General features: G+C 57.5%; 2 protein-coding genes across 4 annotated transcripts in view; both read left to right on the top strand.

Moving 5' to 3' along the window:
- Positions 1 to 3,533, top strand: part of STIP1 (stress induced phosphoprotein 1) — a 14,390-nt gene extending 10,857 nt beyond the window's left edge. Inside the window, exons 11-14 of one of the 3 annotated variants that reach the window (XM_006106556.3) lie at positions 1,893 to 1,929; positions 2,132 to 2,235; positions 2,437 to 2,609; positions 3,037 to 3,533. In XM_006106556.3, the coding sequence (XP_006106618.1) occupies positions 1,893 to 1,929; positions 2,132 to 2,235; positions 2,437 to 2,609; positions 3,037 to 3,109 (387 nt within the window). In that variant the 3' untranslated portion in view covers positions 3,110 to 3,533. Of the gene's footprint in view, positions 1 to 1,892; positions 1,930 to 2,131; positions 2,236 to 2,436; positions 2,610 to 3,036 lie in introns of those variants that run through there. The other 2 variants (XR_002827157.1, XM_023747356.1) reach the window with 2 other exon arrangements.
- Positions 3,534 to 5,405: 1,872 nt separating this feature from the next.
- The window catches only part of FERMT3 (fermitin family member 3), an 11,989-nt gene continuing 6,196 nt past the window's right edge, over positions 5,406 to 11,198 (top strand). Inside the window, exons 1-6 of the mRNA XM_023747355.1 lie at positions 5,406 to 5,899; positions 6,477 to 6,649; positions 8,756 to 8,989; positions 9,199 to 9,318; positions 9,424 to 9,592; positions 9,802 to 9,904. Of these exons, the coding sequence (XP_023603123.1) occupies positions 6,490 to 6,649; positions 8,756 to 8,989; positions 9,199 to 9,318; positions 9,424 to 9,592; positions 9,802 to 9,904 (786 nt within the window). The 5' untranslated portion in view covers positions 5,406 to 5,899; positions 6,477 to 6,489. The remainder of the gene's footprint in view (positions 5,900 to 6,476; positions 6,650 to 8,755; positions 8,990 to 9,198; positions 9,319 to 9,423; positions 9,593 to 9,801; positions 9,905 to 11,198) is intronic.

Genomic DNA, 11,198 nt, shown 5'->3' with positions numbered 1-11,198 from the left:
CATATTTTCACTGCAGCTTTACCATTCTTCACTTTTTGATGTTTAGCTTAGCAGGTCTGCTGTTCTCAGTCATGTTGAGAATAGTTATTTGAATACGTTCGACATTGTGGAGAAATTATTCCCCATTGCTCTCTTGAGCAGAAGCTGCTCTGTGCCTCCTGGCTATTTTTTAACTTCTCTAGGAGACAATCTAGGAACGTTTTGTGGGAAGGTAAAAAAATGTGGTCTATCTGGAAACACCTGAGTCCATGATGGTTTGGTTTTGCTGCCATTATCTTCTGGATCTGTGGCCTAGAGACATCAGTCACCTGTGAGGTGGAGCAGTACTTTCCCACTCATGCAAACGGAAGGAAAGAATGAATGGATTTACTTCTGGTCTTAAAGTTTCTTGATGGAAGAGGAGGAATTAAACCTAGCTGTGAAAACTACACTGTGTAGCACATTCTATTTTACATAATTTTATATTTTGAAGATGTTTCAAACAAAAATACACAGAATACCTGTGTATTCTTCACCTATGTTCAACAACTAGAGGCCCAGTGCACAAAATCGTGCGGGGGCGGGGGGGGGGTGTCCCTCAGCCCAACCTGCACCCTCTCCAATCTGGTTCCCTTCAGGGGATGTCCAACTGCCGATTTAGGCCCGATCCCTGCGGGATGGGGCCTAAACCAGCAGTTGGGCATCCCTCTCCCAATCCGGGACCACTGGCTCCTAACCGCTTGCCTGCCTGCTACCTGGTAGCCTGCCTGATCACCCCCTAACTGCCCCCCTGCCAGCCTGGTCACCACCTAACTGCCCCCCTGCCGGCCTGGTCGCCCCCTAACTGTCTGGCACCTGATGATGACAAAACTAAGGCTGCAGTGCCATCTGCTCTCTGTCTATATTCAGATTTCTCTACTTGTCTGAAAATATGTTTTAAAGTTTTAGTTTCTAAAGCCCATGCTTTTCATATGGTTGTCATGTTCTTTAGTTTCTCAAACTGGAAGCTTCCCCACCTTTTGGGTTTTTGTTTCTTTTTGTGTGTGTGTGTTTTTGTGTTTTTTGTGTTTTTTTGTTTGTTTTGTTTTGCTTTGTTAATCCTCACCAGAGGATATTTTTTCCATTGATTTTATTTTTTTATTTTTATTGATTTCAGAGAGGGAGAGAGAGGGCTAGAGAGATAGAAACATCAATGATGAGAGAGAATCATTGATTGGCTGCCTCCTGCACATCCCACACTGGGGATCAAGCCTGCAACCTGGGCATGTGCCCTGACTGGGAATCAAACCGTGACCTCCTGGTTCACAGGTCAACACTCAACCACTGAGCAACACTGGCCGGACCCATTGATTTTTAGAGAGAGTGGAGGGGAAGGAGGTGGGGAGAGGCAGAGAGAAACAGTGATGTGAGAGAGACACATCGATTGGCTGCCTCCCACACACATCCCAACCAGGACCGGGGAGTGAACCTGCGACCCAGATACATGGCCTTGACATGGGAAATCCTTCTGTGCATGGCTGACATTCTAACCACTCAAACAGCCAGGGCTTGTGTGTGTGTGTGTGTGTGTGTGTGTGTGTGTGTGCGTGTGTGTGTGTGTGTGTGCACGTGCGTGTTCTCGCACGCGCTTAGTCATTAGCCTTTTGAAAAGTCCAGGCCACTTGGATGGGATGGTCCCTATCGTGGACTTGTTGTCCCTGTGGTGTTGCTTAACTCACTCCTCTGCCCTCCTTTTGCTGTGGCTGCTCTTAAATCCACCCAGATGCCAGGATTGACAGGAGCACTAGAAGCAAAAGTAGAATCCTTTGTAAGGGCTCTGGGTGATGGATCAGTCTGTCATTCCAAAGGAGCAGTCTGCCTTGAAGTAGCTCATGAAAGGAATGAGCCTAATTCCTTTTGCCTCTTCTTCCTAGGACTGTGAGGAATGTATCCAGCTAGAACCATCCTTCAGTAAGTGCCTTTATGCTGCCTCTTCCCATCCCTTCATCCTGGTCAAAATATAGAAAGGCGGGAACATGCCTGTGTGTCCCACAGCTGTAATGTTCAGCAGCTGCATCACGGCGCGAGGGGCATGGCGCTCGGGAGGGGCTGAGGGAAGCAGCCTGGGAGCTGCGTTTTGGGGAAGGCCTCACCTTTCCCATTCTGTCTGCAGTCAAAGGTTATACCCGGAAAGCAGCTGCCCTGGAAGCCATGAAGGATTACACCAAAGCGATGGATGTCTACCAGAAGGCGCTAGAGCTGGACTCCAACTGTAAGGTGGGCTGCTTCTGGCTTCCAGGAAGCTCTCCCCTGCCCCCACTTCTCCTTCGGGTCTTTTCCGTGGTCATTCACTGATCCTTGCCTCTCACCTGATTCTGTGTGTGTGTGTGTGTGTGTCTCAGCCCTTCTCAGTTACCTACTGAAGCAGTGAGGTAGGTTGTGCTAACACCCTCCCCCTTTGGCTTTGCTGGAACGCAGGAGGCAGCAGATGGTTACCAACGCTGTATGATGGCCCAGTACAACCGACACGACAGCCCCGAAGATGTGAAGCGACGGGCCATGGCCGACCCTGAGGTGCAACAGATCATGAGTGACCCAGCCATGCGGCTCATCCTGGAACAGATGCAGAAGGACCCTCAGGCACTTAGCGAGTGAGTGGAGTTGGGGAGATGGCCTTGAAGGATAAACCAGTGGCAGTGCGTGAGGTTGGGGACGCATGGGATCAGCCTGGGTGGAGTATTTATTGTGTGATTCTTACTTGAAATTTTAAAGGTTGGCAGTTTAAAGGTGGACTGGAAGGGCTTCCTCTTTTTGTTAGTCATGGTAGCTTAAATAGTTCATTGGAAAGACCAATTTTGCTGGGAGAATGGTCTCCATTTAAAGCTGTCCCCATAAAGTGGGACTGGTCAGGTTCTGGCTGCATAGCAGTGAAGGCCTCTGCAGTTCTCCTGCCAGAACTTGTCCTCAACCACCTCCTGTCGATACCTTCTAAGGGGTGTGCACTGGGGCTTGCTCCAAGAACAAGTAAGGCTTCTCTTATGTTAAGTCTCATTTCAAGCTTTGTCTCTTCTTCATTAGACACTTAAAGAATCCTGTAATAGCACAGAAGATCCAGAAGCTGATGGATGTGGGTCTGATCGCAATTCGGTGATGACTTGCTCATCATCCCTCTTCCCTCTGTCCTCGTGTGGAAAGAGGAGCTGGGACCGCAGCAAGCAGCATGGAGCAGAAGGGAGAGAAGGGGGAAAGCAAACAACTTATCTCTATATATTTATACAGACCTGTGTGGAAGATACAGAGACTTGTACCCACGTTACTCTATAGCCGCTGCCTCTGGGACCTCCCAGCACATGCATGGTCTCTTCCGCTGCCCTTGAGTTCCGTGTCTCTGTCCCCTGTTCCCAGTCGCTGTCTCAGCTGCCCTCCCATAGTTGGTTATTTTTTATTTGGGGCAGTGGGCATGAATGGGGAAGGGAGGGTATTTTTCCCAACCTCAGGTCCCAACTGTCTTCACATTGTTAACTCCGAGTCCCCTTCTCCAATAAAACAAGCCAGTCAGGCGTGGTTATGCCTTGTGATGTCCTTGAGTAATTTTTCTGCCAAAAGACTTCCAAGTGGGCCCTGGCCAGGCAGCTCAGTTGGTGAGAGCATCATCCTGATGGACCGAGGTGGCGAGTTTGATCCTTGGTCAGGGCACATACAAGAATCAACCAATGAGCCCTGGCCGGTTTGGCTCTGGATAGTGTCAGCCTGCGGACTGAAGGGCCCCAAGTTCAATTCTAGTCAAAAGCACATGCCCAGGTTGTGGGCTCAATCCCCAGTAGGGGGCATGCAGGAGGCAGCCGATCAGTGATTCTCATCATTGATGTTTCTCCCTCTTCCTCTCTGAAATCAACAAAAATGTGTTTAAAAAAAAAAATGAAAGAACCAATGAATGAATGAATAAGTAGAACAACAAATCAACATCTCTAAAAATCAATCATTAAATAAAAACAAAAGTCTTTAAGTGGCTGTCCTCCGGCGTCCACCTGGATGGGGAGAGGTGTGTGAATTGATGACAGGACCAGGGCCTTTTCCTAATGTGGGTCAGTGTGAGCTTGCCTTGGTCACACTGCTTTGCCGAGGCGGTCACTAGGTGGTGCTGTCACTCAATGAACAGCTGAAAGGGAGCTTGGAGTCACCCCTACTCAGTGGCCAGGTTCAGACAAACTGGTGATTCCTATGCTGTCGGTTCTTCACACTCATAATCTCAAACCAGAAGCCAACTCCACCCAGAGAACACTATTCCACCTGCGAACCAAAACCACCTCCATTGCAAGACTTGCTTTGGACTTGTTTTGGGGAGATCAGATCTGTCAGCAGCTATATGTTAGTTTTAGGTTTTGTTTTTTATGTTTGTATTGACTTTAGAGAGCAGAAGGAAAAGGAATAGAAACATCAATGATGAGTCCAGCTGGCGTGGCTCAGTGGTTGAGCATCAACTTATAAACCAGGAGGTCCCAGTTCAATTCCCGATCAGGTCACATGCCCAGGTTGCGGGCTTGATCCCCAGTAGGGGGCGTGCAGGAGGCAGCCAATCAAAGATTCTCATCATTGATGTTTCTAGCTCTCCCTCTCCCTCTCTGAAATCAATAAAAATATATTTTTTAAAAATAGCTCACTGCTCTCAACTGGGCTTAAAGTAGTAGGTTTTAGTTACACTTGTCCATGGTCACAACAGACTATTTCTAAAACTCTTGGACTGAGACTGCTTCTGGGGCAGGAGTAAAACTTCCTCTTTTGCTCCAAGAGTAGCTTTCTGGGCTAGGAACCGCTGAGGCCAGCAGCTGGCTGTACTTCCTGCTGTCTTGACTTTGCATAAAATGGCTTTCCCCTGGGAGTCCCCAAGGCCCCTCCCCACCCGGGTGGCAGCTCAGAAAGCCTAACCTCAGGGAGTCTGCATCTTTGGTGCCACTGTCTCTGCAGGTTCAGTTCCCTCCAGCCCTTAATTGGAAAGGCCAAGTTCGGGCAGCACAGCGCGGCTCTCCCAAAGCTCCCATCCCAGTGCAAGGCTGGGCGGGAAGAGGTTGGGCTACAGGGACCCTGAGGTCACCTTTGGGGAGGAGCTTGACAGGAGTGAGCCTCCGGGTACTGGGTGGGAGGGGAGCACCTGGGGCAGGGAGGTTGTGAATGATGGGCCAGTCTGTTCAGCTGTTTCCCAGAGCAGCTCTAAGACGGACAAGTTTGGAAATAGAGGCCCTTACTGGGGACAGGAAAGAAGGACGTTGTTTTCCCCCAGGCCTTCTTCAAGTGCCCTTGTGGTGAGAAGGGACATTGAGTCTTGGGCTGACTTGACCCGCCAAGCCCTAAACCTGGATCCAGTCCTTTCACTTCCATGCCTCTCCTTGGCACCCGGTGGTGTTTCATGGCCCAAAGGCACCCGCCCTCTGAAGGAAGCGCCAAAGAGAACGGGGTGGAGAAGGAGGCACCCAGTCGCCGGCAGGTGTTCGGGCTGAGGCCAGGACTGGCTCACACTCCAACCCCCAGCCCCTTGCAGGCAGGACAAGCTGGGGCCCTTCCAACAGGGGGCCTGGCCATGAGCACAAATTGATGGCTTCTCTTGAACCGAGCAGCCCTCCCCGCGAGGGGACCCTTTTGTGGCGTTGGGTCCACCAGCCTCACTCCTTGCTTGCTTCCTGTGCTCACTCGGAGCCAAGGCGGGGCCACCCTGTAGCCCTCAGCAGTAGCTGGCAGTTTGCTTCCTGAACCCAGAGCCACCAGCCCGCCCTGGGGAGGGGCTGAGCCCGCCCTGCGTAAGAGGCCAGGGCTGCCCTCTGAAGGAAGCTCCAAAGAGAAAGAGGAGGAGAAGGAGGCACCCAGCCGTCTGCAGGTGTGCGGGCTGAGGCCAGGACTGGCTCACACTCCAACGCTCCGCCTGCAGCCCCAGCCCCTTGCAGGCAAGGTAAGATGGGCCCCTCTCCTCCCCGCCCTCCTCCCACAGCCCCGGCCCCATGGCCTTGTCCAGGCCGCAGCCCGCACTTTCCTGGAGAGGCGGGCTGGGCTGGGATGTGCGGATCTCACCTTCGGGCCAGGATTGGAATTATTCTCTGACCTGGGTTTACAACCATCTCCGGGGTGGCAGCTTGCCCGTGTGGGCTTGGGGTGAGTGTGAACTGGGAAAGCAGATGGAGGTTGTGCCCTCTCTGCCATCAAGCGGGGTGCTCTTGAGTGAGCCCCTTCTTACTCTTTGCTGGGCCTCAATCTTCCCACCTGTAAGATGGGAGTGGGTTGGACAACATGGTCTCCGAGGGTCCTTGCAGCTTAACCATGGTGATGACGAGGTCTGAGGTTTGCCTGGAACAACTCAGCACTCCGTGTCTCGCCGTTGCCCTGGTGTACTGGCCTGCGGGTTACACACACACACACACACACGCACACACACCCCTGTCCAGGGCACCGTGGGGCCTCTTCAGCTTGAACCCAGGCAGCCTACCAGGCCCAGCGCCTTGCCCACTTTGCTTCCTCCCCACTCGCTGTAGAGCCACCGCAGCCATGGCGGGCATGAAGACGGCCACCGGGGACTACATCGACTCGTCCTGGGAGCTGCGGGTGTTTGTGGGAGAGGAGGACCCCGAGGCTGAGTCGGTCACCCTCCGGGTCACGGGGGAGTCGCACATCGGCGGGGTGCTCCTGAAGATCGTGGAGGAGATCAGTGAGTGCCCGGCCCTGTGCTGACCTCAGCACCGCGGGTGGCTCCCCTGCGTCCCCGCTGCACAGCCCGCGACAGATAACGGTGTCACAGTGACTCAGGCACCAGCTTAATCATTTGGTTCCAAAAAAGACATTTCCCCCACTTCCCCTCTCCCACTGTCTCGCTCCCTCGCTCGCTCCCTCCCACTCCAGCTGGTTCTGCTAAGTCCCCGAGGAGCAGGCCTGGCCGCATCCTCCATTCCTCCACTTCTAAGGGCCTCGCCTGGGCTGAGGGAGGGTCACACCGGGGGCCTGAGGGAGCCCGCAGGGCTCTGCTCCCACATCTCCTCCCCAGGCGGAAGCCCTCACAGGCTGGTGACGGCCCAGCCTGGGTGGGAAGGCCCTGCCCCCACAGGAAGTTGCAGCAGAGCAGTCTGTGGTCTCAGCCATTGAAAGGAGCAGGGCAGTGACATCCATCACCTTTCCCTGCTGGGGTGCGCACTGCCCTTCCTGGAGGGCGGTAGGCACACCCCGATAGCCAGGGCTGGACGGCAGGCCTGTGATCGCCCAGTCGGGGGCCATGTGGCCTGCGGGCGGCGTGTGTGGGCCTCCTCAGACCCAACCAACCGACCACGTGCCTCCTGGGAGGGAGGTCAGCGGGCAGGCCAGGGCCCCAGGCCAGCTCGGCCAAAAGGCTGAGGTGTGAGGGCGCTTCCAGAAGGCAGGGCCCAAGGAGGCTGTGGAAGCAAAAGTTGGGAACAGGGGGTCCCTCAGGAGCCGGCAGCAGGCAGGGTGGGGGGAGCCAGGGCTGAGCAGTGAAGACTTGATTGGCCTCTGGGCACAGCACATGGCAACGCCAGAGGCCTACACAGGGAGACAGGCAGACGGAAGCCACTCCTCCACCCACTGCAGGGCTCCCCGAGGCAGTCCTTCAGCTCCGAGTCCTTGCAATGGGGACATTGTGCCCACCCTCCTGTCCCTGCTCATCCCCTAGGGCAGTGGTCAGCAAACAGAGGCTCGCGAGCCACATGCGGCTCTTTGGCCCCTTGAGTGTGGCTCTTCCACGTGTGGGCACGTACAGTGCGATTGAAACTTCGTGGCCCATGCGCAGAAGTCGGTTTTCGGCCTGCGCGACTCTATTTTGAAGAAGTGGCGTTAGAAGAAGGTGGGGGGTGTCGATCGGTCGGGCCACGGGCTACGCAGCACGGGGGGAGGTACATTGTTTTTCGGCACGTTCATCAAAGCGACCCATTCCGACTCTCCCATCCCACACTCCTTCGTCTATCTGAAAAGTATCCAAGACGAGTGTGGATGGGAGAGTTGGAAGGGGTCGACCTCAGCGAACGTACCTCAATCAGTTTGAGGACGTTTTTAGCAAAGGCCAGCTTAGGAGTACCCTAATTAAGTTAATAACAATGTACCTACCTATATAGTTTAAAAAATTTGGCTCTCAAAAGAAATTTCAATCGTTGTACTGTTGATGTTTGGCTCTGTTGACTAATGAGTTTGCTGACCACTGACCTAGGGCCTCAGACACTCCTTGCGCTCCACTGAGCGGGGCCGCGCCAGCCCCTGGCCTCCTGGAGCGTGGCGGCTGCTGAGTGCGGGGCAGCACGGGAGCCAGCGTGGGGCCTGGGCCAGGAGAGGTTGCCCCCAGCCTGGCAGGGGGCTCACAGGAGAAGCCGCCTCCTGAGTCTGGACAGGGGCCCCAGCAGAGAGGAGGGAGGCCAGCCGAGGTCAGGCAGGGGCGCTCTGACCTGGGCACCTAGGCCGGGGCGGGGGGGTGGGGGGGACACACACGACTCCTGGAGCGCTATAGGCCGTCATACGGCCGTCGGACTCTCCTGGAGGCGGAGGCCACCACACAAGGGACTGTCGGGCAAGGGCTGATGTTTGGCAGGTCCCTCGGGTGGGGGTGGGCGGAGGCAGGGGGCCAGCCTCCTGTGGTGGTCGGCACTGAGGACCGACAGGAGGGCGGGTTGTGGAGGCGGGACTGACAGCCTGGCCCTGCCCTGGGCCTGGCAGGGGAGGGCACATCGCCTCAGGCCTCTGAATCCCAGGCTGTGCCCAGCGCTGGGGGCAGGCCTTCCGGGCTGATGTTCACCCGCCCCTGCTTCCCGGGCCGCAGATCGCAAGCAGGACTGGTCGGACCACGCCATCTGGTGGGAGCAGAAGAAGCTGTGGCTGCTGCAGACCCACTGGACGCTGGATAAGTACGGCATCCTGGCCGACGCCCGCCTCTTCTTCGGGCCCCAGCACCGGCCCATCCTCCTGCGGCTGCCCAATCGCCGAGCTCTGCGCCTCCGAGCCAGCTTCTCCCAGCCCCTCTTCCAGGCTGTGGCCGCCATCTGCCGCCTCCTCAGTGAGTCTCCATCCCCCCTGTCCCCCTGCAAGGGTCCTGCAAGGGGGCTGGTCCCCTCCCTTTACAGGCCCAGCTACTGTCATGTTGTCCTTGCCACCACCGAGCAGTAAATCCCTCTGCAGGGCTGGCCTGCCCCGAAGTGGGGAGGGGCAGGAGCCCCCCGGGTGGGGGGGGGGGCCTGGTCCCCGCTGAGGCCCCAGCTCCCGCAGGCATCCGGCACCCTGAAGAGCTGTCCCTGCTCCGGGCTCCTGAGAAGAAGGAGAAGAAGAAGAAGGAGAAGGAGCCGGAGGAGGAGGTCTATGACTTGACCAAGGTCGTCCTGGCTGGGGGTGAGCACCGACTGGGGGGGCCAGGGGCTGGGTGCAGGGGGCGGGCCCAGGAGGCCCAGGACGGGGGGCCGGGCCTGGTTGACCCCCACCTGCCCTGCCCTCCAGGCATGGCACCTGCGTTGTTCCGGGGGATGCCAGCCCACTTCTCAGACAGCGCCCAGACGGAGGCCTGCTACCACATGCTGAGCCGGCCTCAGCCGCCGCCCGACCCCCTCCTGCTGCAGCGCCTGCCTCGGCCCAGCTCCCTGCTGGACAAGACCCAGCTGCACAGCAGGTGCCCCGCCTGCCGGCTGCTCCTGGGCCACGTCCCTGTGGTGCCCCCAACTCCCCCGGCTCCCACCCTCTGTGTCCTGCTCACCCCAGATCCATGCCTCCTGTTCCCAGGCCTTTCCTATATGTGTGTGCTCGCCCCCAAGCCCCTGCCCAGCCCCCACCCGCCCCAGCGCTGTCCCGGCTCAGCCCTGACCCCCGCCTCACCGCCAGGTGGCTGGACTCGTCGCGGTGCCTCATGCAGCAGGGCATCAAGGCCGGGGACACGCTCTGGCTGCGCTTCAAGTACTACAGCTTCTTCGACCTGGATCCCAAGGTGGGCCGGGGCCGGGGGAGCGGGGCTGGTCAGTGAGACCTGAGGGCCTAGGGTCAGGGGTCTCAGAGACTTGTCAGCATCTGTCTCTCTGTCCATTTGTCCATCCACACCCGTTCATGAACTCTGGGCCTGGGCGGATGCGAGGGCATCGGGGAGATAATGACCCCACATCCGTGTAGACAGTGGTGTGTGCGCCTGGGAAGCCTGCTCGGGCTCCGGGAAGGCCTCCTGGAGGAGGCAGCGCTGCGGCCGTGCCAGTGCACCTGTCTCCCTCCCGGCTCCTGTCGCCACTGGCCACCCCCAGGAGCCATGCATCCCTCTGCAAGGCCCACAGGCACTCTCTCCGCCCACCTCTCTGTCCCCTTCACTGAAGAACTTCTAACCACGGCTGCTGTCTGCAGAGCCTTGGGGTTGCATGTCCCTTCTCCCCGGAATCCTGTCTCCTGGTTCCCCGCCTTTCCTGGGTGCTCGCTCGTCCCCTTCTCCTCGTCCAAATCTGTCCGGGTGTCTGCCGTCCCCTCCGCCCGGGAGAGCACCTGCTGAGGCGACCTGCCTCGTCTGTCTGTCTGTCTGTCCGCTGCTCACTTCCTGCCCACGTGTTTCTCAGCCACTCGTGACCCCCAAGCGCCCTGTCTCCCGCTGCCCTGCCAGCTCCTGGGCCACCCTTCCCTCCTCCGCGGCCGCTGGAAGTTGGTGAGCCCCCGGCTCCATCCCTGCCTCCTCCTCTCCACCCTTCTCCCAGGAATCCCTAGTCTTACGGATTTAAGTGTCCTCTGTGTGCTCTTTATAGCCACCCCACTTCTCTCCCCCGAGCTCTAGGCTCGCGTGTCCAAGTGGCCACCTCTGCTCAGGTACCTGCATAGGCCCCTCCGGCCCTGCGGGCAGCGGGACTCTGGGTCCCCCCCCTTCCCACCGTCCCTCAGGTGTCCTGCTGATCCTCCCTCGAACTGAAGCCCAAGCCACCCCCTCTTCTCTTGTCTCTTTGTCCAGCCATCACTCTCTCCGGGCCTCCCAGGCCTCCCACCTCCTCACAGCTCAGGAATGAACTTGCCAACACACCTTAGGTCACCTCGCGCCTGGGACCGGCCAAAGGCTGCTGGGCTGCCTCTGGTCCCAGCTGCCATTCCCCGAGGCCCAGCCCATCTGGCTCTGCCCACTGTGAGCTCAGTGCCCCTCTCCCCCCCTCCCCCCTCCCCCCACCCAGTTCCTTCCACCCTCACCACCTCCTCTCTCCCAGCCCCTTCCGCCCCTGGGGACTTGCTTATCTCCTCTTGCCTCTCCCGCCCTCTTGGAT

The sequence above is a fragment of the Myotis lucifugus genome, unplaced genomic scaffold (assembly GCF_000147115.1).
Source record: "Myotis lucifugus unplaced genomic scaffold, Myoluc2.0 scaffold_845, whole genome shotgun sequence".
NCBI lineage: Eukaryota > Metazoa > Chordata > Mammalia > Chiroptera > Vespertilionidae > Myotis > Myotis lucifugus.
This window is presented reverse-complemented; position numbering and strand designations above follow the sequence as displayed.